General features: G+C 40.0%; 1 protein-coding gene across 1 annotated transcript in view; it reads left to right on the forward strand.

The window, feature by feature from the left end:
* Positions 1–26,938, forward strand: part of MICU2 (mitochondrial calcium uptake 2) — a 136,257-nt gene that overhangs the window by 89,465 nt on the left and 19,854 nt on the right. Inside the window, exons 3-7 of the mRNA XM_054164608.1 lie at positions 9,249–9,280; positions 9,382–9,457; positions 13,899–13,946; positions 19,107–19,189; positions 25,859–25,921. Of these exons, the coding sequence (XP_054020583.1) occupies positions 9,249–9,280; positions 9,382–9,457; positions 13,899–13,946; positions 19,107–19,189; positions 25,859–25,921 (302 nt within the window). The remainder of the gene's footprint in view (positions 1–9,248; positions 9,281–9,381; positions 9,458–13,898; positions 13,947–19,106; positions 19,190–25,858; positions 25,922–26,938) is intronic.

The raw sequence follows: 26,938 nt of genomic DNA on the forward strand, positions 1-26,938 counted from the left end.
CTAATCTCAGCTGGCCAGATCTGAGACTACCCTTCCCCTTTCTCCTCCTGGCCTTAGGCCTAGCCAGGCCCAAGAGACCTCGAGATGATTCCCCCTCTGTTACCAGTTAGGGACCATCTCCATAGGAGCAGCAAGGGAAGAAAGAGGAAGTGTAGGACTTTGCAGATAGACTTATAGGGAGCAGGACATTATGGGATGAAATACGCAGCTTCCTGTGTCCACCCCCTGGGCTGGACCCTTGGGACACTGCGGGGGTGTCTTATATGGCCACAGCAGGGGGGCCACCACATGCATGCAGTTAGATTTTTAACTATGTTAGTTCATTGTTGTGCTTCTTATTGTACTTGTATTTGTTCTAACTTTTGTTACATTTTTCTTCTCTATCTGTAAAGTAGATTACAGAGCCCTTATGCCAAGGATCATGACTTCTGATGCTATCTAGTCGAGGAACAGGTTTAAACCTCTAGTGCTACAAGGCTATCACAGCAGTTTATCTGTTGTTAGTACTTTAACCTAGCGTGTGGTCTGGCACTATAATATTTAACAAACTTGTCATTGTTAGTGGTGTGAGATGACAACATAGAGCATAGTGATGCTACAGAAATCATCTCTTTATTTCAAGGCAGGATCAAAGTTCATTGGCTGAACTTTTGAATTGAGTCTTACAGAAGGCTTAGTTTATCTTATGGTGTTCTCTTTGCTTGATGAGACAGACTACCATCTCAAGCCTAATAACAGCAATTTTTCTTGACTTGAGGGCCAGCCTACCAACTCTTTGTGGAAAGTCCATGGTTTTGTATAGATTCAGGATATGCCATCCATCTTGAAATCTGAACTACAAAGTTCTCTGTAGGTTAGCAGGAGTGATTCTCCACCTTCCTGGTCTCGTAAACGTATTATGGATATAGCTCCTTCCAGGCAATCTTAATTGTTCTTTATAATGCTTTATTGCTCCAATTAAGCATTCTGTGGTACACTTTGTCCTTGTATGTGATTAAGTTCTTAATGAAACAGAAAACAGAGGCCCTTAGCTGGTAGATAGGAAGTTGGAAAAAAAACCCCAGATGTATGTAACAAACATAAAAAGTAGTCATCGTGTGAGTTTTCTAGTTGTCTGTAGAAGGATTCATCTACTCACTTCAGATACATAAAAGCTGAATGTCAGGTAAGAGCAAGTGATCATAGCATCACTTTAAAGTTAATGGAAGGAAACAGCTATGTTTGAGGCCTGATTTAGACACCTCTCTCAACCCTGAACAAATTTCTTACTTGCTGTGTCTGCTTCTCTTCCTTGACTATAAAGGTAGCCTGGGGCCATTAGGAAGGATGAGGTTTGTGAACAGAGATAATACCTTTTATTAGACCAACTGCTATAAGTTGGAAAAAATACACAATGTTTTGGGCATATGAGTTCTTCAGATCTGAAACAGGAGCAGCAGATTTCAAAGTTCATTATAAACCCTTTTCTACACATGTCCTTATGCCATCATAGTTACAGCCGAGCGCCATAGAGATCACTAACTCGGATTTAGACATCTAATTTTTAGACATCTAAAGGAAGCCAGAGGAACCAAGCATAAGGTGCTTTGAGAGTTTGAGGACTTCCATCACACGTGACACATTTTTCCTCTGGATGCTCCCTCCAGGCCTGAGCTCAGAACCAGCTCAGAAGGCTGACAGCCTCTTCTGGCCAGAGATGCTCATGTGTGATTGTGCCCTCTGCTTGGCTTCTTGCTGCTTTAGTGTTACCCATGAAGTCTTAGCATGCATCTCACACTGGTTTTGCAGCAAAAGGCTGGCATTACACACCTGTTAGACTTTTCTGGTGTTCAGGAGGAAGTAATTTCTGTATGTATCTATCATTGCAGTGCAAGTCTTGTGATAAACTTGGAAGTTTGAAACTATTCTTGTCTTTTCCTGTCTGCAGTTTGGTTATGTTATTAGAAAGAGGGCAATTCGCTTTCCCTAACAAAAGGTTGATCCCCGGTCATCCCCACAGGCTGCTGCTGCAGTCCCAGAGGGGACTGAGTTGCTCACATGCTCTGTAGTGAGCACCACAAAATCTGCTTCTACCCTCGTGCCTGTGGTGATTTTGGAAGTCCTGCCACTGCTGATGACTTGGTGCCACTGTCTCTTTAACAGGTTTTGAAAAGTGGCTTATCTTAATTTTTTTCAGCCTCTTTCAGTTTCCTAAAAGACTGTGTCATCCTTTGATGTTTTCTCCCTGCATCAGCATCCCACCCTTTTTACCTCAGGCTGCCTTACTCACAGAGAAACCTTCCGGTGTTGACTGGCTCTGATGCAACTGCTCTTCTGAAATGGAGATGTGCCAGCACTGGCCTCAGCCCAGCACTGTGTATTTCTCGTTTCCTCAGAGGAACGATTGCTCTAAATAAAGAAGGACAGATGCAAAGCTTGTTTTGTAAAGCATATTGAAAGCTTCTGTTATTGCAAATTGCCTTTTCCATGGGGCATACTTGGGTTTTAATTCAGGTGGTTCAATTCACTAACTCATGTGATTGAAATTCCTTTTATCAATTATCTTTCAATGGAGCAATGCACTAGTTCAGTAAAAGCTTTCTAGCTGAAGTGAATTCTTTATTCATTTAAGTAGCACACTCATTTATTATTCAGATACTGGTTTGCCAAAAGCTATCTGGCTACTTGATTTGTCATGCTTTCAAAAAGCCTTAACTTTTTTGCCTATCCTTGATTTAACTTATATATTGCCAATATAGGAGACCCTAGAGAACTGATGACTGGCTTGAATTTTTCCCCTTTGCATTACTGTTTTCATTAGCAATATAGAGGAACTTCACAGAAGTGAGAATGTAAATAAGACAGGTAAACAAAGGACACCTTGTTGGGATAAGGTACCTTTCAGTATCATAAAAAATATCTGAGAGAGAGCTGGGAATGAAATACCAGCTATTGAATTGCAATGACCTTATATTTTAGGCTAATTTAAACAAAAAAATGTAGTGGCATCTCCCCAGGGAAATCCACATCCATGATTCTTATCTGACTCAGCTTGCTGGGGCACAGGGATGGGATTCTGAGTTCAGCTGTGTGAAATCTGGCAGCCAGCTAAAACACAGAAGCACAAATTCTTGTTCCCATGGCAGGCAAGGCTGCAGGGTGGGCTCTGCTGTGAAGGCTATGGCATGAGCAACACACAGTGGGTTTGGTTTTTAAAAAGCCCTGATCCTCAGGTTACAACTGTGCTGAAATACCATCCATCTTAGAAGGCTGGTTTAACTCCTCATTTTGTGGAACAGGAGTTTGTTTGAATTGTGACATACTTAATGCTGTTCTCATCTTAATTTTTCATTAAAAAAACCACCAAATTGTTTCCTAATACCCCAGCATGACTTTAAACTTGCCAAGCTTCAACAAAGACAACAGTGATTGCCATCTGAAATGTAAAAAATAGGAGGACTTTAGTTTTGGAGGTTTTTTTAATTTGTTTTTGCTTGTGTGTACCTGAAATGGGGCTGAAAAGAAATCCTGGTCAAACCATGTCCTAGAATCACAGAATGCATTGGCTTGGAATGAACCTCTACAGGTCATGTAGTCCAACCTTTCTGCAGTAAGAAGGGACATCCTCAACTAGATCAATATGCTCAGAGCCCCACCAAGCCTGGCCTTGAAAATCTCTAGGGATGGGGCTTCTACCACCTTCCCTGGGCAACCTGTTCCAGTGTTCCACCACTATCCTAATAAAGAACTTCTTCCAGATGTCCAATCTAAATCTACTCTTCTCTAGTTTAAAACCTTTGTTCCTTGTCCTACTGCTACAAGCCATTGTAAATAATTCCATCCCAGTTTTCTTGTAGGCTCCCTTCACATACCGAAAGGTTTCTATGAGGTCTCCCCGGAGCCTTCTCTTCCCCAAGCTGAACAACCCCAATTCTCTAAGCCAGTCTTTGTTGGAGAGGTGCTACAGCCCTCTGATCATTTGTGTGGCCTTCCACAGGACCCTCTCCATCAGGTCTTTGTCCTTCTTGTGTTGAGGGCCTTAGAGCTCAACACAGTACTCCAGGTGAGTACCAGAGCAGGGTAGAGTGGCAAAATCACTGTTGATCTGCTGGCCATGCTTCTTTTGATGCAGCTCAGGATGCACTTGACCTGCTGGTTTATGTCCAGCTTTTCACCCACTAGTGCCCCCAAGCCTTTTAACTCAGGGATGATCTCTATCACATCCTCACCCATCCTGTATTGATAATGAGGATTATCCTGACCCAGGTGCAGGACCTTGTACTTTGCCTTCTTACACCTCATGAGGTACACCTAGGCCCAATTCTCCAGCTTGTCCAGACCACTCTGGATGACATCCCATCCTTCTGGCCTATTGATTGCACCAGTCAGCTTGGTGTCATCTACAAGCTTGCTGAGGGTGTGCTTGATCTCACTGTCTATATGATTGATAATGATATTAAGCAACACTGGTCCCAGTGCAGACCCCTGGGGGACACCGCTTGTCATCCATCTCCATCAAGCCCTTTACCACTACATTCTGGATGTGACCATTCAGTGAATCTCTTATCCACCAAACAGTGCACCCATTGAATCCATATCTCTCAAACTTAGAAAGAAGGATGTTGCAGGGGACCATGTCAAAGGCCATGCAGAAGTCCAGATGAATGACATCTACTGCCCTTTCCTTTTCCACTGAGATAGTCACTCCATTGTAAAAAGCCACTAGGTTGGTCATGCAGAACATGCCCTTAGTAAAACCTCCGTGACTTTAACGATAAAAGGGACAGGACTTTGTTGTGCTCTTAGGAGAAGATTCATGTGTTACACTGTTCTCATTTGAAGTTAAGGCTGAGGAGAAAATGGATTTAAAAAATATTTTTTATTTCTACATGACCAAACTGGAGCATTCCTGCAGACATGTAAAGTTATGTTTTCTTGCAGGTAGGAGTAACTTCTCTGCTTTTGCTTTGGAATTTGATGCTTGTTTTTATAATGGTTCATCTTAGTTACTTTGTTTGTTCTTTTGCTCTAAACACCTTTTGTCAGATCCAAGCCTTTCCTCAGCTGTAGAGGTGTAATTGGATGTTACTGAGTGCATGTGGGTACTTGTTTAATTCAGCCCTTTCCTAATGATAATCCTAGCATTGATGTTGAGTCCGTTCTGCATCTCAGTGTGAAAAACTGATAGATGATGGAAGCACAAAGTGACAAAATACCCAGACTTACTGAAGACAAATTTAACGCCAATGTAGCTGCTTTTGGCAGTATTTTGTTAATTGCAGTTGTCAAGTGACTTTCTCAGCTAACAGCATTGAATTTAGACACTTCTAAGTAGACTTGCTATTCATTCAGTTTAAAAAGATAAAGCTTTTTTTTCTCTCCCCTGCAAAAGGTGTGGTTGTACCTTACTCTTTCATGGATAGATGGTGAAAATCAGATGATAGCATCTTTAAAATGTGTAGAGACCCTTGAAAATGCTTAGCACCCTTCAAAACAGAATTCCATCACAGTCTTGGCAGTTCTGTAGGAAAACAAATGTTTTTCTTCTCATTCATTCAAGTTCAAAATATTAAGTTTCTTTTTCTGATACCAAAGTAAGACTCTCACTACAAACAAGTTTTCTAATATGCCTTTAGCTTACTTATTAGTAATAATCTATCAGGGTGAAAGAAGGAAACTATGGAAAAGTGTATCATACAGATATTTTACTTCTAAATATTTCCTACCTAAGAATGATAACTCTTGCCTGTATTCCTCAGAGAGAGGCTTAGATCCTGATATATTTGTAGTCATGTGTAAGGAGTGACAGCACTAAGATTTAATTGATAGAAAGGAAAAGGCTTTTTCTTTTTTTCCCCAGTGTTCAAACAAGCTAAGGAAACTGTTCATCCCTTTCCAGTGCATTTTGTACAAAGAAAAGTTCCTAATTGTTGTAGACAAGGCCTTAAAAGATCTGGTTCCTCATAAGGCTACACATTAGGTATGGTAGAATGCAACATTAATAGAGTTTTCTATGTTGGAGTATAAAGGGATCTCACTGTTAGGAAGTGAAGAAATGGAGACAATAAGCACCAAGAACTAAATCAGCATTCAAGGAATATTCTGAATGCTACCATAAAAGTAGCTAAAGTTACCAAGTGAAAACTGAGATTTGAGTCTTCAAAGATTATTTTATATGGTGATGGTACTAATAAAATATAACTCAATTTGATTCTTAGAATTTTGGGGTTTTTAAATGGAGAACATTTTTTAGAATGTTCTAGTGCTTTGATTACTACATTACTGTAAGATTCTACTCTGATACTTTGCACAAAGAACAATGTGAAAAATACTGCTAGTGTCAGCTGGTACTTACTTACTGACTGGTACTTACTTGCTGACATCTGTATGACATTTTCATTTGACTAGGTTATTAAATCTTTTGAACCCCATGTGAGAAGAGCGCTGTTAACAGGCTCCACATTGTTACTCTGCTGTAGTTACTACCTAGAAAAGTCCCAAAGTCTTTTGTCTCTCAATCTATCCCTTTGCCTTCTGCCTTTTTTTCCTCTTTATTGTAGCAGCAGCCCCTTGTACAGTCAGATGTGGCAGGAGCAAGTCCTCACTCACCTTGTTCTGCCCCTCACCATGTCCTGGAATAATGTTCTCTTTAGTCACTTAGCAGAGGCTTCTTTTCCTCTGCGAGTCCTTCCACCCATGCCAAGATTGTCATTGTTCTCACAGCCTTTTCATCTCAGAAAGAGGTCAGTCAGCATGTCAGCACTCTAATAGTCCTCTGGAGAATGGCCATAGCTGAATGCAAGAGGGTAGATGTTGATGGCTGCCACAGCCATTTGTATAAGCTCTAGGCAGTTGTAATTGTGACTGATGAATGATGAAAAGAAAGTCCATATGTCTACAACAGATTTTCCTTCCCTGTCTGAATTTGTATCATTTACTGTCATTGAGGGTATGTACCATAAATGTGGGAAGCTTAAGCATTTTAGAGTTACTGTGATGAATACAACACAAGGAAGAGAAACACAGACTTAACCAAGTGGAGGTCCTCACAAACTTGGCCAATTAGTGTCTCAGTGCTTTCTCCCTACCTTGCATCACTCATTGATACCTTTGCTGTTCCAGCTCATAGAGTTCAGCTTGGCTCCCTTCATCATCCTTCTGGCTGCTGGCAAAAGGCTACTGCTTGGTACACTACTGTGGTACAGTTGCTGGCCTACATGGAATGGTCTTGAGGCCACCAAAAGAAAGGAATGAATGGAGCTGCTCTTAACCAGATAAGAGTGCATGGGTGGCTTCAGAACAGATAACTACAGGGAGCATTTACAGTGAAAATCACTGTAGAGTGGGTTTCCCTTTTTTTTGTTTCAGATACTATTTTTTACAGAACTACAGCCTGGCTTATTCCCTCCTAAAAGGCTTCTCACCCTATGGGTCTCCAAGAGCCAAAAGAACTGCTGTAGTTTAATTCCACGTTGAAATGCGCTGTACAGAAGAGGTGACATTTCAAACAAACACTGACATCTGAGTCACTACGTTTGCTGAATAGGCATTCATTAACATGCTCTGCAGCAGTGAAGAGTGTTAAACTGGGGTGTTACATTGTACTGCTCAGAACTCCAGCCTTACTGGATGACGTGATTTTTGCTTGTTCTCCAAACTTCTGACTTCTCTTATCTCAAATGTGGCAAAGTAGAGGATTTCATAGTCCTTTGAGCTAGAAGGTATCTTTCTATGTAGTTTTATATGTGTGTCTGTATGGGTGTAAATCTACATGCACTGCACAAAAATGTATTCATCCACAGTAACAGGTGGTGCTGGCAACACCTGTTACTGGGGTCACTCAACACTCCCATATTAAAACCCTAATTTTAGTTGCTTATAACTTTTGTCAAACTTAAACATTTGGGTTGAATGTTATGTGCCAGGTGTCTGCCTTAGGCTCATTTGCAGGAGGGGGGATGGGGAGAGGAATTTATCAGCAAAATTGTTACTACCAATTCAGGGAGCAGGGCACTGGTTTGTCTGTGCTGAAAAATGAACTATTGCTGGTTGAGATGTTCCAGCAGCTTTCCTCATCCAAAGCCAAAAGTTGCCAATGGAGATGCCCTGCAGCTAGGCATGTCTTTTACCAGCATTATGGAAATTCACTGTTCTACCGTGAATGCACCTCCGTCTGGCTAAATTATGGGCCTGTGAAAATACTTGGTAGAATTTTGTTGACAGCTACCCAGACAGACTGCCCATCATGTCTGTTTTCAAAGAGCAGTGCAAGATGCCCTTGAAGCAGCAGAGTACACCTTCGAGTCTGAGCATGGAGTGAAGCCGGCTGCTGTACACAGGGCCACCGTGCATTCCTCAGAGCAAAGGCAAGCAGCTCAGCTTGTGCTTACTCAGGATGAATAAATAGGAGGGAATGGCTGGCTGAAATCCAAAGGAAACTGGTGATGAAGGAAGGGGAGTGATGGGCTGAGAATGGTAAGAGTGAAGGACACAGGGCTTTAAGAACTATCTGAGGAGAACATGCTGAGGAGACAGACCAGTATGATAGGGCAGATAGACTGAGAAGGCATGTCCATGCAGGATGGTTATCCCTGCAAAGAAATACTGCGGGATTTATGTAGTTCCTGCCTAACCAGACGAAATATTCCACTAACAATCACTGGTTTGAGGAGCTGCAGTATGTTTAGACAGGACTACAACCTGTACTGCTGCCAGTGGCTCCCCTGTTCGAGTGTATTGACTTGAAGTTTGCTTAGAAGTTTGCATGATTTCATCTGATGCTCTTTCAGGAGACAGTTGTTCTATTTACTTCTGCCTTATAGAAACATCAACATTTGTTTATTAGGGGTTTGGGCTGTGTTTTTTTTAGTATTTCTTAGCTTTTGCCTACTCACCTGCACTGCAAGGATTATTGTCTGCAGGCAAATGCCTTTATAAAACACTACAGTGGTTTCTGACTGTATAATCTGGAATCTGTACTACATTTGTAGCGAGTTAGCAAAATTGCACTAGTAAGGCAGTCACTGATAGCAAAGTGGGATGCTGTTTCACCTAGGTTGCAAGAACATTTGAACAGACTGCTCATATTATTTTTAAATGTTGTCCTTTCTTGATTGTTGTGGGAATTAGAAACAAACTGCCAGATCCAAAATTCTCTGTTTCATATTACTAGGCATTTTCCCATAAAAGTCTGAAGAAATGCCCTAGAACCTGATCAAAGTTTAAAGTCAGTTTGTTATTTGAATAATGATGATTTTTTTTTTTAATAGGTAAAGCCTCAGCCAAGAAACTGACAAAAAAGGTAAGCAAAATGTTCCTTCCCTTCTTCAAAAGAACTTGCGTTCTTACCCAAGTGATCAGACTTCTTTAAAACTGGCTTTATATTTTCTTGTTTCTATAAAGGAGGTAGATGCTGCACTGCAGTCTGTTGCCAAAGCTAAACCAGGACCGAACTTTTTTAGGCAGCTTGAGGATAAAGGTAAGGAGCACTTTTGATACTGGAAAAATACATCTTGCTTTTTATCTCATTATATGGTATGAATTAAATGTCTTTTTAAAGGTGGTTTCATGGATTTGTCTTCATCTCAGCCAGTAGCTGCCTCCTTGGCAAATCTGTGCTATGCAAGAGAGTAAAGAGGGAGAGCTGGGTACTGAAAGCCTTCTCAGGTGCAGGAGAAGACATGAAAAAAATTGGAAAGTCTGCTTGGAGAAGAGAAAGGGGATAAAAGAATGAATTCAGCACAAAATGGACTTTTAAGACTTATTACTGAAATGCTATTTCACTAGTTAACTTAAATGCATAGAAACTAAGAATAAAATATGTGTCTAGTCATGTAAAGTGCCATCCCTGATTCCAAGAGCAGTTGAACTCCCTCTTCAGGAGTGCAGTGGCCCATCACATTGATGAGCTTCAGTTTCTTTACACCCAGTATTTCCACCTCTTATCAGCCTGCATAAAGAGAAAACTCTGAGAGCTGGGATATTGTTTGTATAACAGCAGAGAATTAAAGAACACCAAATAAATACCTCATTAACATAAATTAATTGAAGGGAGAAAACAAACAAGAGGATCAAGGAAACCAAATAGATGAGTAATTAACCATTTCACCAGTAACAAAGACTGAAATCCCCAAACTAATGAGAATGACTGACAACGTCTATTCACAGACTTTCTGTATGGATGAGTTCAGCCTGAATCCCTTATCCCATGAATGCTTCTGGAAAATAAAGCTGCCTTTGCACTGCTGTGGTGCCTTGGCAGGCATGAGTCCCCGCTCTCTCCATGCACAGCAGATCCTCAGGCATGGCTGGCAGCTTGTGCCAAGAAAGCAGCCTACTATCTCAGCCTGCAGCATTTTGCCTGCCCTTTGACCTAATGGCCTCTTCTGCCTGGGATTGTTTTCTTGCATCTTTGTGTAGACAGGGAGGGTCTTCAGCTGGGTGTCTTGCTTGTCAGTCTACTTCAGCAAACCCCAGCATATCTCAGCAGCCGTGAAACAGAACAGGTCGAACAATTTTTTCCTCTTCTGGGGGAAAGCTGGATTTGGTACTGATTTTTCAGTATTACTGCCTTTTCAGATCACTGATCATCATAGTAATCATCATCATTAATCATCCAGCTTTCCTAGAATGGGGTTTAAAGGATTCACAGTCTTTAATTCTTGGATATTCTTTCTTTATCTCTACTTTTTAAAAAAAGTCTTTCTAGTGGTTGACACTGCAAATCCCCAAAGCACTCCACCTGGGAAAACAAGGACTCTGCCAACAGAAAGTGAAAACCCATTGAGTCAGCACAGCCTCCTTTTATTGCACCTCTCTCAGCTGACTGCTTGGCACAAGGTGGGCTGGGTGAGGTGCTCAGCCTGGCATCTTTTGCATTCTGGACAGGGCATTGCTTAGGACTGTGGGTCTGTATACTCTGTCTTTCGAAGGTCAGGTGGGAGTTTGAGGTGGAACATTCAGCACAGTCATCCATATGTCTCCACAGCATAGAGTTTTTACATTTTTGTGTCATAATGCTTTGAAGCTTTTGCTTTGAAATGCATTATTATATTTATACATTTTTAAGTGTACATATTTAGGTATTAAATACTGCTTTTACAAGTACCACAATAATGACTCTACACCTGTGCCACTCTTTGGCCGAGATTATTTTAACTACATTTAAATTGTTATTTAAATTACAAGTAAGTGGAAAACTGTCATCAGGCCAGTTTGTAAAAAAGCATAATGCTAGGGAATTCTGCCTTCTAGTGGGCAATTTTAAAATTGATACCATTTCAGAGGAGAGATTTCCAGGGAGGAATAAGGAGGGTTCATTTAGTGTTAGAAAATGACAGTATTTTGCCAGTGCTAACTGCAAATGCTTGGCTGCAAGCGTGCTGAGTCATTCAACATTATGTGAGCTTTCATCTTTCAAATTTCGCTTGGACATGAATTGAATTTTCTGTGATTTTAGTAGTTTTAGTGAATCTTTTGTGTATCCTTGTAATGATTACTGGAAGATAAAAAGAAAATTACCAAAATATTTCATTTACTTTACAGCTCAGAAAAATTGACCATTCATTAGTTAAAGGATAAGAAAAGATCTTTTAAGGAAATGAGTCCACAACTTTAAAAGCCTTATCTCAAATTACTTTAGCATAGTCAGTCTGCCAGAAAATGGCAGGCAGCCTGTGGGTTTGCTTTAAGACACTGATACAGGTTTTAAAGAGCAAACAAGAATTTGTATCTCTATTATTTTTAACTTTTTACCTATTTCATTATAGTGACTTTTCAATCAGTTTTATGATAAGATGATGGAAACTGAGTCGGTGTCTCCTCCCTGTCATGTCTTGCATGGCTCTTTCCAGCTCTCTGCAAGGCGAGTGAATAGAGCCATCATGCTTCCCTGCTCCAATAAGCAGGGTGTTGTCTTTAAATTGATCTTTTCTTTACATCCTACTATCTCTACATAAATTTTGCAGATTCTTTATGTAAAATATTGTAAGGTAGTGTTCCCTGTCTATGCAAAACTTTCCAGGTGCTCAGCATTTTGTATCTTGAATATTACTTCTGGGGTTTTTTTTGTCTGAGTTTACCTAATCTGCCACGTTAATGTCCTTTCAAATGCTTTGATAAATATGTTTTTTACAGGACTTCTTTGAATGTGTGATCTCTTCTTTTCTATCCCAACAACGGGCTCTCATTGTTCTGTTTTATCTAGTGTAAGCTGCTTGTCTTCACCTTCCAGGTTTTCCCTAGATTATCCCTGTGCAGCACATCTCAAGACAGGCAAGAGGCAGACTCCCTCTTCTTGGCCAGTGATACTGGCCTTCATCACTTGCTGGTTAAATTTTCAGGCATGGATCTTTGTGCTGATACCATTGCAGTCCATGACTAGGAGTTGTTTCCTATATAGACTTGAAAAGTTTCCTCCTTGTCTTCCTTTAAACATTCTTTTGCTCTGTCACACATGAAACAAAAGTAGGAGCAGGAGTCTTGGTCACTGCCCATCCCACTATTTGCTTGATTTCTTTTCTTTCCCTATCTGTTTCTATCCCTTTTTAAAAATCTTTTCTTTTATTCTAGGTGTATAAGCTGAAAAAAATGAAGGAGTTCCTCTCTTTGGTTTCAAATATGTAGACATCCTGGACACTTTGTCTAGGAACATGATTCCAAGTTTTGCATCAATGAAAATGATAATTAACATTCTTGCAAAGGCAGCAACTAGTACTGTCCTGCATGCTTGATACCAGGGCAAGTAGCCCTATTTTGATGGAGAGGAAAGCTGAGATGTGAAACCAGAGTGAATTTGCAACAGGACCAACATTAGACTTTTTCTGATGTTTTCAGACTCTTGCATTCAGAAATTTAATATTTCTAAACTCTTGATACTTAAAGTGTTAAGTCACTTTCAGCGATCCAGTACAAATGGCATTGGCTCTGCATAGTAATTTATCAGAAGTTAATTATCACCAAATCTTAAGTGGATTCCTTATCTGTCAATTAACTAAATCTAAATTATAAAAAATGCTTTATCTTTGCACAGATAGGCATGTTTGAACTTCATTATTTTAAGCAGCTTCAGCATTATACAATGTTCAGCTCACAAGTTAAAAGTAGCTCAGTTATTTTGAAAAGTGATTTATAAAAAAGTCCTTTACATTTTTTCTCCAAACATCATTGCAGGGCAGATGGTTCAGATTCTGTTGTTTAACCACCCTTGTTATGTGCTCTCTATCTTTAGCTCCTACGCTCTATTTTGACGCTATCACATCTTTGTGTTTGTTCAGGCTTTTCACTTAAGGCGGTGTTTCAAAGGAAAACACTGGAATTTTCCTTCAAAAGGGGGGGAAATACTTTCACCTTGTAGAAAGGACATGTTCCTATTTAAAAAATTTAAAAAAAAGAAAGAAGCCTCCTCTTGGCACACAGCCCAGCAGTACTATCAGCACAATCTAGCAGCTTGGCAGCTTTGCGTGTTGCCATGTTCCCCTTGAGAATTAGAGGGAAGCTATTCTCCGCCTTCGCGAGCCTGCCAAAGGATGGAGGACTTTGATCCTTCAGGGCAACGTTAGAGTAGTTCTCCTCCCAGGTACTAAATGTGACAAAGCACATTTAATTTATTTGCCTTTTATATAAACATGGAATGTTTTCAGTGAGAATCCAAAGATTTAGTGTAGGCCTTTTGCTAATACCAAATAAACCTTAGTTTCTTGATTAGACATGAACATTGATTAGTCTCTGGATAGGGAATTTTACCTTCAGAGCACTAGAAAAGTAAAAACTTCACTGAATAATATAACATGGCTTACTTTAATAGCCTATTTAATACAATGTTAAAGTACAGATTTTATATTTATAAGATATGATATTGAAGTCTATCTGTAAGTGTTATTATTTCTTTTGCAAGTGATTTTTTAACTCTCTTATTTCAGGGTTGATATCTTACGCAGAGTATCTATTTTTGCTGACAATCCTTACAAGTAAGTATCATCTATTTAAAGTGCATGTGCATACTCCACTCCTAACAGTTTTCCAGGAACTCTTTCTGACATTTTCTAATTTTTATATTTCTGCACTACAGTAAAACATAAAGAACAATTGTATACAGAGTGATAAAGCTTTAATGTAAGTGGATATAACTTTAGCTGATTGCAACTTATTTCATAGTGTCATTGTGCCCCTGTACTTGGCACTGGTTAGGCCACGCCTTGAGTACTGTGTCCAGTTCTGGGCCACTCCATTTCAGAAGGACATTGAGACTCTTGAATGTGTCCAGAGAAGGGCAACGAGGCCGGAGAGAGGCCTTGAGCACAAGCCCTATGAGGAGAGGCTGAGGGAGCTGGGATTGTTTAACCTGGAGAAGAGAAGGCTCAGGGGAGACCTTATTGCTCTCTACAGCTACCTGAAAGGAGGTTGTAGCCAGGGGGGGCTTGGTCTCTTCTCCCAGGCAACCAGCACCAGAACAAGAGGACACAGTCTCAAGCTGTGCCAGGGAAGTTTAGGCTCAAAATAAGGAGAAGGTTTTTCACAGAGTAATAGTTGTTAGCCATTGGAATGGGCTGCCCAGGGAGGTGGTGGAGTCACCATCTCCAGAGGTGTTCAAGAGGGAATTGGACATGGCACTTGGTGCCATGGTTTAGGAGTCATGAGGTGTTGGGTGACAGGTTGGACTTGATGATCTCTGAGGTCTCTTCCAACCTTATCGATTCTATGATCATTGGTCCATAGCTGTACTTCAAAAATCCCTGCACCATAGGATCAGAAGTGTCTTTCAACAGACTTTGAGAAAGGAGGCATTGGCTGCAGGACCACGTAATAAGGGGTGGAAGAACAGTGAGGGGAGATAAATAATTTGTCTTCTGGATGGTTTTAGATGGTTTAGTGGGACATTATATTTCAGGCAGTTGTGTCTAAAGGATTTCTGTCTATTATGTGTTCAGATACACAACAGATGATACACATAAACAGCAGAATTCTGCAGTGTCTTTTTGTTTGACTTTTCAAGTTGATTTTTTTTCATCTGTTTCTTTTGACTTAATTTTCTCCAAGTATTTTGTATGTATTTCTGCTCCCTCCTTTGCCTTCTTCCTTTTTCATTGTAAGACACTTTTTAAAACAACAATTGTTTGGTACCTGCTGTATTTTCAAGCAGCAGTCATGTGTTATAGTGCATGGAAGTGGTCTTGGATTTTCTGGGCTTTCTCACTGATACATCCTCTATGACATGCTTGCTGTCTCCCATTGCTGTTCTAATGAAGTGTAGGTGATGACAGAAAATATTGAGATTTTTTTAGAGAATATGTCTGCAAAGAGCATTATGTAGTGAGACCTTTAGACTAGTAGTAAAGGAGTCATTGTAATAGTCCACATGCAGTCTTGTTTGACAGATTTACACAGGTCTAACATTTTGGGTAAGGGACTAAACTAGTCGTACTGGATCTCATGGTAACAGTGGATGAGGAAAGGAGAGAGTACAGCAGTCATTCTTACACCAATGGACTGCAGATGCTTGAGCCTCATCATTTCCCTGGCTGTGAGTCCCATGGCAGGGACTTAGACAAAGTTTCCTTGCTATAGAAATCCACCCTCTTGAGGTGTATTAAAAACAGTAATGTTGGTCCCCTGGGAGTGAAGAGAATCTGTCCAGCCTTCACAGGTAATGACTGTCATACACACCTCTCACACAGTTTCAGTAGCTCTTTTGCAGCTTACAATTGTTTCTCATCAGAGCTACACTAATTCCTAATACTCAGCATAGAATCATAGAATGCTAGGGGTTGGAAGGGACCTCCAGAGATTGAGTCCAACCCCCCTGTAAAGCAGGACCACTTAAGGTGTGTGACACCGGAATGTGTCTAGACGGGTTTTGAAGATCTCAGGATGAAGGGTGATCTGAGCTTGTACACAGCATTAAATAGTATATATGGATTAAGATAACCTATTTAACATGCAAATATACTGTTTCACCAGTAGTGACTGTCCAGTGCTACGTGCAACTTGAACATAAGTCAAAGGGAGCCTGAAGGGTGACTGTTTACAAAGGCTTGTAGTGATAGGACGAGGGGCAATGTTTTTAAAGTAGAGTAGATTTAAATTGGATGTTAGGAACAAGTTTGTTACCATGAGGGTGGTGTAACACTGGGCTGCCCAGGGAGGTAGTTGAGGCCCCATTCCTGCAGATGTTCAAGGTCAGGCTTGACAAGGCTCTAAGCAACCTGAAGAATATCCCTGCTTACTGGAGTGGGGTTGGACTAGATGTCCTTTGGAGGTCACTTCTAACGCAAAGTATTCTGATTCCATGTGTGTTCAAGTGTTTTTTATAATCAGAAATAATAAGAGTCTAGCCCAGTTAGAAGGCCAATTTTGAAACACTTGATGCAACACAATAAAGAGGGATTTTAATTTTATTTTTTTAAAGGACAACCATGCCAGCTACCTTATAGCTTTAGAAGAATACATAAATTAAAGTTGCAGAAATAGATGCCAAAGATTCTATTTCTTGAAAAATCTGTGACAGCTGAAGGTAAATTCATGCTGATTTATTGACTGGAATAATCAGAAAATTGAGGCAGTATTGGGGCAAGTTGTTCCACTTCTCCAGGCAATTAAGTACCATTATTTTTCACCAAATTTATATAGGAATGTGTTGAACTGCAAAAACAAAGACACCATTTGATGCAGGATAAAGACACAGTGCTGACGCTGCTTTCGTTACGCAGAGGGTTATCAAATCTATCAGTTTGAAAGTAAATGTCAGCAATGCTAGTGCCTCTGTCTTTGCTAACAAGTATCCCCTGTCAGTCAGTGCCAATACAGCCAATATACAATGTGTCTCTCTTGCTAGTGAGAATTAATGTGAGATTTCTTAAAGCAGCTTCTTCTAAGTCACCATGAGAGCAATTAGGAAACAGGAGAGGAGTCACCGTGCTGCCTGTCTGGTCAGCAGTGCCTGTAACAGTACTGAGCTTGAAAATGTAATTTTGCAGCAGACCTTGCTCCCTGTCATCCCTTTTTCCTGTGTGCCTTGTGTCATCATTATCTTTTCCCTTCCAGTCCATATTGAATTCTATTTCCAGCAAGTGGTTAATGGAGCTTCTGGTAAAGCCCTGCCTAGTGAAGGAGCCCAAGAATTGAAGCTGTCACCTGCACTCAAAATGCCCATTTCAATCAGCCAGTCACACAAGTTGACAGCTTGGTCAATTTCTGAATAGTTGGAAGGGAAAGCACCCAAGTCTACCCTGCAGTCAGATCCAAGATGAAGCTCTTCTGTTCAGATTTTGGAATTTTGCCTGATTCTAATTAAATACAAATATATCTGAGGTAGTCTTTGAACTATGCTTATTTTACGAACACATACCTTTGGGGTTATGTCATATCAGATAAGTATGTCATCTCTGAACAGTATAAGCAGCTTTAGGTCCTATATTTTCAGTAACAGCTCTCTTATCTGAAAACTTCAACACAGATGGTCTGAATTACTATTAAATACATCAATTACTTTTATTCTCTAAATATGTTAGAGGATAGGCTCTTCTTGCTTTTGTACTAGTTACACAAATTTAGCATGTGGCATTTCCATGGGAAGGAAGCCAGTTTTGATTATTACAACCCAGTTGCTGGGGAAGGGCTCTGCTGTGCAGATTGCACTGGTATTTTAAAATACCCCTCCATCACAAGGTTGCTCCACAGGGAATATTGGTTAGCTGCTAAGATACAGTGATTTCTAAAATGTAAAACCAGTGCTTTCTTTAACTGTCTTGTTATCACTCAGAAGGAATGGGCAATTTCTTTAAGTTGTTCCCTTTGCAGAAAGATTCTCTATGAAAAAAAAGCCAAGACTTAAAACTTTATGAGATGGAGCTGGAAGAATGTTTTTCCAAAAGAAAAACTCTGAAGGCATTGGAGTTTTTTTAGAGATACTGCTTCACTGCCCTCGTGAGTCCAACATTGTTCATGGAAACATGAATATATTCTAGAGACAATAAGCCCATGCTTTCATATTAATGCATGACTCTGCTGGGTTGTAGAATTAATTCACCTGTTCCAGAAATTGCTGGGGTAAGTGCTTGCTACTTCAGTAAGCTGTAACTACATTTCAGTGGCAGGCTGCTCCTGTGTGGGCTTGCTAATGAGTGAGGCCACCTCCAGTAAGCAAAGTAAGATCAGGAAATTGTGGGAAGGAGCTCAAAACACACCGTGTTTTTATAGTGACTGCGAGATTCAGAACTCATTACAGTTTTGTGTGAAAAGAGAGATCCACTCGGTGAATGAAATGCAGGGTAAAGTTGTATTAAAAAATCAACTTCATGGGAGTTACACAAAACATACTTTTGTTCAAAAAAGCCAGAAAATGGTTTATAGAATCTCTGAAACATCTGAGCACATTTTTTAGGTATGAAGGAGAAGAGAAGGAAAAGAAGGCCTGGGGCTAATACAGCAGTAGCAGGAGCTGAGTGAGTTGGCCACAATTACAAGATTGCTGTGTTTCCTAAGGGAGACTAGAGGAGACTTCAAATAGTGGCATAGAGTAATGCATGCAAGAAGGACCTGAAGAGTACGCTAGTGTTTTCACAGAGTTTTGGAGTAATTATTGGTTTCTCAAGGCACTTCCCTGTCTTCTCACCCTGAAAAGGAGCTCTAGCAAAGTCCCAGAAGTGACACAGGATGATGGAGACCTCTCTAGAGTGTGTCTGAGACCAGGACAGTAACACATGCAACACTTTCACCATCATTTGGATCAGATGGATATTTATGGCTGTACTTGAGTTACTGAATACATGATGGAGACATCTCTAGAGTGTGTCTGAGACCAGGACAGTAACACTTGCAACACTTTCACCATCATTTGGATCAGATGGATATTTATGGCTGTACTTAGACACTGCTGGCATCTCTTTGGCTTTGCCATTGCATTCATTATCCATTGAAATGGTAGTAAAAAGGTGTTCTAAAATTGTGCTTATATTAGAGGAAATATATGTGTTTTACAGGAAATACCATGTATGTACATTAAACATGGGAGAACTGAACCATAGGTGGGATTCCTGTTGCATTAAATATTTGAGTACTAGTGTAAGTGTGTGTGTGTGTGTGTGTGTGTGTGTGTGTTTACAATAAAGTCCTTCTGCAATTTGTTGCAGAACCCCAGACTGGATTTCAGATTGCCTTTAAAATGTTGGATGCAGATGGCAACGAACAAGTTGAAAAGAAAGAATTCTTTAAGGTATGTATATTTATATGCATATTAATTTTAAAGCATTTAAAGAGCCCCATGGGTTATATTTGCTAAATGAAGACTTGTTAAAATCTTCAAGCTTAGTTTTCAGTCCAATCTATGATCACTTGCAAAAATACTTTATGTGAAAGCAGCCTCTACCAAATCACTGCTGTAAAAGTACTTACCATATTTGAATACACTTTTATAAATGTTACCTCTGACTTGTATTTAAAAATCTGTTACTGGCAAGGTAGAAGGTTGGTGTACATCCCTTAATCTTGATGATCTAGTTTGAATAATCATCTGGGAGATTCTTTTATGTTGTAAATACTCTGAATAATGTTTTTTTAATTCACCATCCTTGCTTTTTTTAATTAATTTTGTTTGCATTTCCAAGTTTTGTGTCAGTTCACATTTTGGAAAGTAACAGCAGCTTTTTACATTTTTTTGTATAAAATATGGAAGAGAAAGTCAGATGCTTAAAAAAGGAAAATCTTGCTCTAATGTTTAAAAGAAGAGTAGGCTTAATTATATAGCTTAATCAGCTTTTAAGTATTTAACAGGAGATGGTTAACAGTATCACAGTATCACTAAGGTTGGAAGAGACCTCGAGGATCGAGTCCAACCTGTCTCCACAGACCTCATGACTAGACCATGGCACCAAGTGCCACGTCCAATCTCCTCTTGAACACCTCCAGGGACGGTGACTCCACCACCTCCCTGGGCAGCACATTCCAATGACGAACGACTTGCTCAGTGAAGAACTTTCTCCTCACCTCGAGTCTAAACCTCCCCTGGTGCAGCTTGAGACTGTGTCCCCTTGTTCTGGTGCTGGTTGCCTGGGAGAAGAGACCAACCCCCACCTGGCTACAACCTCCCTTCAGGTAGTTGTAGAGGGCAATGAGGTCACCCCTGAGCCTCCTCTTCTCCAGGATAAACAATCCCAGCTCCCTCAGCCTCTCCTCATAGGGCTTGTGCTCAAGGCCTCTCCCCAGCCTCGTTGCCCTTCTCTGGACACGTTCAAGTGTCTCAATGTCCTTCCTAAACTGAGGGGCCCAGAACTGGACACAGTACTCAAGATGCGGCCTAACCAATGCAGAGTACAGGGGCACAATGACTTCCCTGCTCCTGCTGGCCACACTATTCCTAATGCAGGCCAGGATGCCGCTGGCCTTCTTGGCCACCTGGCCACACTGCTGGCTAAATGCTTTTTGTCAAAATTTTTTTTGTCAAAAATGGTAACTAAATGCTTTTTGTCAAAAGTCAAATGCAAGATGAACAAACCCTTTTAAAGGGACTTCCTCAGCTTAGTTCAGATCATTCGTGCTGGAGGTGATTAGAGAGGCTAATCTGTAAGAAGCGAAAGTGTCTACTACAATGCAAATTGTGTTCTGTTACTGAGATAAAGGTGATCATTAATGTTACTAATGTGGAGAACCATAGAATCTAGAACTTATAAAGATGCGCTGGTAACATTATTTAAGTGTACTTTATAGCCTTAATCTCTGAATTAATGATACAATAGCTGTCAGCGTGTGTTTTGCACCAATAACCATTTTCTCAGTGATTTGTCTCTTAGCAAGATTACAATTGATGAGCTGTACTTAAATATATTTTTTCAAATTGTTAAAGTGCTTTTAGTAGTACTATTTGAACATATTACTTGAAATTAGAGCATTTCCCATGACAGTGTTCCCAGAAGCCCCCAACTGAGCCTGCACACAGCCTATCTATGCTCATTTGTTGCTACTCAAATCTTTTAAGCTTGAAGAATTTTCTCTGTTTAAATGTCTATTATTATGCTGATTAAAAAGAAATCAAATGTAACTAAAAACCTTCATTTTTAACCTGTCACAATCCCAGTCAATTGTTGCCAGAGTAGCAGCCTGTTATGGCTGTAGTGTTCATTTGCAAAACAGTATGTTACTGAGGAAAGCAAGTTCATGAACACAAGTGAAGATGTTCAGCCTGCAGTGTTTCTGCACCAAAATGCCATGTCAGCAGTACTTCCTATAAATGGGTATTGTGTCAGTTAAGTAAATAAGGAGATTCTTGCAGAAATAACAGCACAGGTCTCTTGGGGAGATGTGTAGTGTGTTATATATTTAAAATCCATTGCCCATGCCAGGTAATTGAATCTGCCAGTCTGAACAGCAGAAAATCATCAAAAGTGGAGGTGAAAATCATTAAAAATAATTTTGACTTCTGTAGAGGCAAACAAACTAAATGGAAATTATTCTGCTTAGATAAGATCGTTGCTTTGCATTTCCTTTCTTGGCTGTGTTAATAAGTTACAGTATCACAGTATGAGAGTATATTAGAGGTTGGAAGGGACCTCAAGGGATCATCTGGTCCAACCCCCCTGCCAAAGCAGGATCACTTAGGGTAGTCTGCACAGGAATGCAGCCACCTGAGTTTTGAAAGTCTCCAGCGAAGGAGACTCCACAACCTCCCTGGGTAGCCTGTTCCAGGGCTCCGTCACCCTCACTGTAAAGAAGTTCCTCCTCATGTTGAGGTGAAATCTTCTATGTTCAAGTTTGAACCTGTTTCTTGTCTTATTACTGTGCACCACTGAAAAGAGCTTGGCCCCCCTGCACTTGACACCCACCCATCAGATATTTATACACATTGATGAAATCCCCTCTCAGTCTTCTCTTCCCAAGACTAAATAGCCCCAGAGATCTCAGTCTCTCTTCATAGGGGAGATGTTCAAGTCCCCTAATCTTCCTCGTGGCTCTCTGTTGGATTCTCTTCAGCAGTTCTCTGTCTTTCTTGAACTGGGGAGCCCAAAACTGGACACAGTATTCAATACTGAGTGGTAAAAAAGAAAATCATATACATTTCTATGTCAACTCTACACTACATTCAGAGAAGTCCCCCAGGATGCAAGCTAGTCAAAAGGTGAATTTTCTCACATTTATAAATATTAACTTAAAGCAAAACTTGATTTTTATAGGTTAGGTATAAAAATAAAATTTTGGGAAGGTAAGAATCTGGAAAACTCTGTGTGTGTGTTAATTTCTGAGTATGCCAGTTCCAGATGCATCATGGAAAGCCTCTCTATTTCTAATGAACTTCTATTCCGTATATCTAATAAATTAGTAAACTGTGTGGCTAATCCATCATTTGTCTTGTTTTAGTTAGCTTCTGGGGAAAATATGTCTGAACTATTCTTTAGTTATTTCCACACTATACTTGACAATAATATCAGGGAACATATGTAAGGAAAGGGCAGGGGGAAAGTGTAGCAAAAAAAGCAGCAATTAGGAGGCAGTTATTGTGTGCCGGATGTGATGGGAAAAGAAATTTCAGTGCTACTTCGTTCTCTTGCTTTATCACCTCTTCCTATTTCCCATCTGTTATCTACTGATTAGACATCTATGTATATCTGTTACCTCTTGATCTTGGCTGTAAATTCTGAGACAAGAGCCTTGCCTTAATGTTTGCGTAATGTCCATCATTCTTTGAATTGTGTACATCTCAACTCTGACAAGTTAGTGGATAAACAGTAGAAGATGTATCACGTAAATCATTCAAGAAAGGCAGAAGAATGACAGGCACACTCTACACTCACAGAATGCTAGGGTTTGGAAAGGACCTTCAGAGATCATCAAGTTCAACCCCCTGCAAAGCGGGACCTCTTAGGTCACACAGGAACACGTACAGGCAGGTTTTAAAGATCTCTAGAGAAGGAGATTCCACAACCTCTCTGGGCAGCCTGTTCCAGTGTTCTGTCACACTCACAGACATTGGTAAGGTCCCCTCCCAGCCTTCTCTTCTCCAAACTAAACAGCCGTAGGTCTCTCTTGTAAGAGAGATACTCCAATTCCTTAACCATCCTTGTAGCTCTCCATTGAACTCTCTCCAGCAGTCTGGAGCTGAACTCTCTCCTGTCCTTCTTGAACCACAGAGCCCAGAAGTGTATCTAAGTGTTTAGTGCCTGGAGCGCTTGTATGGATCAGACACTGAAGGGGTGTGAAATGCCAGATTTCCCAGTAGATTCAGTGCTCTTCACTAACAAATATTCAGGAAAGGAGATCTTAAATGCAGTTCCATGTTTTCAACAAAGGAATTTATCTTGTCTTCCATAGCTTTTCCATTTCTGTGCACATTTTCCCCCTTTTCAGTAGGAGCTAAAAGCCTCTCTCTTCCCAGGGACAGATTCTTGTTCTCCCTTCTCCACACTTCTTTGCATTCAAGCCAGTCTATTTTGAATTCCTGCTTCATCCATGTTTCTGAGACAAACATACAAGAGACATTTCTATGTTAGGGTCCAGAATAACAACAGTGTATTTTGAGGTGGGCATATACAAAGGTTTCTTACTTTGCTGTACACCACTAGGGTGAAGAAGACATGGTAGAAATGGCATGGTTGCAGATGTTAATTGCCATCCTTTAATTAGCCTTTGCCAAAGATGGAAGCCTCTGCCCCAATGAAAGATTGCTAAGTAAAATTAATGACAGTTCAAAACTATTGAGAATGGAGGTAGGGTAACTGCAATGGCACATGCAAGAACTATGTGATTTAGACTTTCTAAATAGTCTTTATATAATCTGGGCAGCAGATAGGACAAAAAATTTGTAGAGGTTCACCTAGGGCTGAATGAGCCAGCACTCAACACTATCAGCAGTTAATAGTGGCTTGGTACAGAACAGTTCTGCAGTCCTAGAGCATCCACAAGCAACTGAATGATGCAAAATCACTGGTCTTTTTATGACTGACACACCTTCTGCCAGCTCTTCTCCTCTTAGTATGTCTTTAGTAAAGAGACATCAGTTGTGCATAATAGGTCTCATTATCTTTGAATTAGCCATTAGTATCTTCCAGTGATGAGCAGATATAAATATTAAATACAGATGTAGTTGAGTACTAGAGTCCATTTCTCAAGGGTAGAATTCTTCTCCCTCTGTGAGTAGCTGCTGCAATGTGCTGGAAAAAATCTGCAAACCACTGGAAATAGTTTCAGGCACTCTGAGGATTTACATACAGTGTAAGAAAACAATAAACTAAATCTTTCAGAACACTTGTAAAAAAAAATTATACTGGGTGTCTTGTGCTCTTTAGTAGTCTCTGCAGATTTTTTTTTAAGAGTCATTTTAAAATGAAACTGTATTTTCTCTGGTTTGTAAAGTATTTCCCATTGTATTTCTTGTGTGTGAGCAAAAGATGGATTTTTCAGGTAAGAAAAATTGTAGGTTTACAGTGAGAATATGGCCAGTTGTCTTAGCCAGAACTCTATATTGTTATTCTATATTCTATGTTCTTTTAACTGTAGTTGTCAGTTGTTTTGTAAGTGATCAAAAAATAATAATCTGGAGAAGTTTGTAAGGAGTAGTACTATTACTTGTCTTGGTTTACAGTGTTTATTTTGGTAAATTCTATCAAGGCATTCAAAAATAATAACAGAAAGTAACTGCCCTGAGAAACTCAAAACCTGAGGCTATTAAAAAAAAAACCAACCACAAAACAGAACAGGTGAATTAGGCAAAATTTGAAGGCCAAGGGAAGATCTTTGGTGACGTGAACAGTTAGTGGGGTTTTGCCTACTCACTACTGATAAGCCCGTGTTGCTTCTCTGAACAATGTAACCAAAAAAAGGGGGGGAGGAGGCAGGGAAGCAGCAGCAATTTGATAATCCCACAAAATAGCAGCTATGCAAATTTGGTTATGATTTCTCCCAGTTTTAATGGGCAGAGTGAGGAATCACTCAGAAATGTTTGAGAAGTAAACCAGCAGCTTCAAAACCCCTGAGCTTCGAAAGTATCTTTCCTGAAGTTTCCCAATTCAGAGTGATCAGCGTGAGTCCATATCTATATCTGAAATGTAACAAGTCCCTTGTTCTTTCATTTCTTGCTGTCCTCTTGAGGATTCATGCAAATGTTTGTGAAAGGTAAGTGTACTCTGTGCCATGGTAAATCACTCCTTTTTGTGGTAGTGTTGGCCTCCCAAGCTAAAACACAGTCAAAGAAACCCTGCAGCTGGGATATACTTGGTGTTGTAAGTTAATGCACTTTCTCTGTTACCTTAAAACTCTGCTTGGGAAGTGAAAGTTATGTTTTTTAATGCAAGTCATTTCAGTACTTCTAAAAATCATTCAAGATTCATTTATTTGTGGGGTGGAGGGGAAACTCCAGCCACATTCTGCTTAATGCCAGTTCTGAAAATAGGCCTGTTTATTCAGTTGTTCTTTGTTGTTAGTTGTATAGTATTTCAGTTGAACAGGTATGTTTTTCATGACCAGAAGGTCATGTCTGTAGCAGAACTATGTAAAGCTGTCTAGTAGGACGGGAGGAAAATCACAGGACAATTTTTATTTCCCAAATGACCTTTGAAGTCATACTCCTGAGTTCCAAAACCTTACTGAGTGAATGTTAAGTTTCTAGTTCAAGAAAATCTCCTCTAAAAATAGAGTAAGTGCTGGGTTGTGAGAGAGAGATTCATATGCTCTGCTCTGCTATATTAACCACAGGAAATAAGAGGTTTCTGGGGAAAAGTGTGTGTGAATAGCAAAATGTCCTTAAGTATGCAGATTTTGTCATGACTAGAGAATCTTGTAGAAACATAATGACTTAATAATTAAAAGATTAAATTAATACAAGTTTCTGAAAAAGGAGACTCCTGTAAGACCAATTTGATTATTTTTCTGTGTGTTTTTTGTGTTTTAACAAATACAGCTACAGAGAATCATTGGGAAGGAAGATGATCTGAAAGCAGCTGGGGACGAAACAGTATTTCAGGTATGAAATAGAGACAGATTTTTCTTTACAAGAGTATAGTCATATTTCCTGTGAACACTATTGTTCTATCAGTGTTTTTTAGATAAGTATTAGTGTTTTAATTAAAAGAAAGTGTGTGATTTGTCAACTACTTTCTAACTGGGGAAGAAAAATGTTTGTCACTTCTGACTCTCCTGATAATGTGCACAATTAGTGTATTTCATTACTGTGTAGTTACTCTGTTACTTACTTTACCTTAGTCTCTGTTTTAAAGAAACTCTCTTCAGAATAGAATAGAATAGAATAGAATAGAATAGAATAGAATAGAATAGAATAGCATTAACCAGGCTGGAAAAGACCTTTGAGATCATCAAGTCCAACCTATCACCCAACACTATCTAATCAACTAAACCATGGCACCAAGCGCCATCCAGTCTCTTCCTAAACACCTCCAGTGATGGTGACTCCAACACCTCCCTGGGCAGCCCATTCCAATGGCCATTGTCAAAAAAGAGAAAAACCCTGTATTGCCATATGAGAAATAGATATTTCAAACTTCCCTAAATGCTGCTATTGTGGTAATATCATTTTATTGTGAGTTAATTTGAAATGTAATTCCTGTCATTTGGATGATAAAGGCAAGGATTACTTATGTCCCCTTTGAGAAAAACAATGGCAAAGATACAGACAAGAAGGAACAATCTTAGAATATGGTCTTCCAGCTGGGTTAGAAGTTTCACTGGGTATCAGCAAATGGCAAATACATCTCATCAATGAAAGAAGCAGGTAAATTCCTACTCTCTTCTGGCTGTTTTGTCCTGAATCCTGCCGCTACTCTTCCCAGTCTTTGCCAGTTGCCATCTCTTCTTCAGTCTGTAGTTAGCACAGAGACATGATATTCTGCAGCCTGGATGAGATTGAATGAGCCTGAAAACAGAGAGGGGGAACTCCTGAGCATACTGAAAACAGCCCAGAAGGAGCTGATTAAACAGGGTGAAGGAGATTTAGAGTACAGGTGTATTGTCTCCATCTGTTTCT

This window comes from Dryobates pubescens, chromosome 10 (assembly GCF_014839835.1).
Source record: "Dryobates pubescens isolate bDryPub1 chromosome 10, bDryPub1.pri, whole genome shotgun sequence".
NCBI lineage: Eukaryota > Metazoa > Chordata > Aves > Piciformes > Picidae > Dryobates > Dryobates pubescens.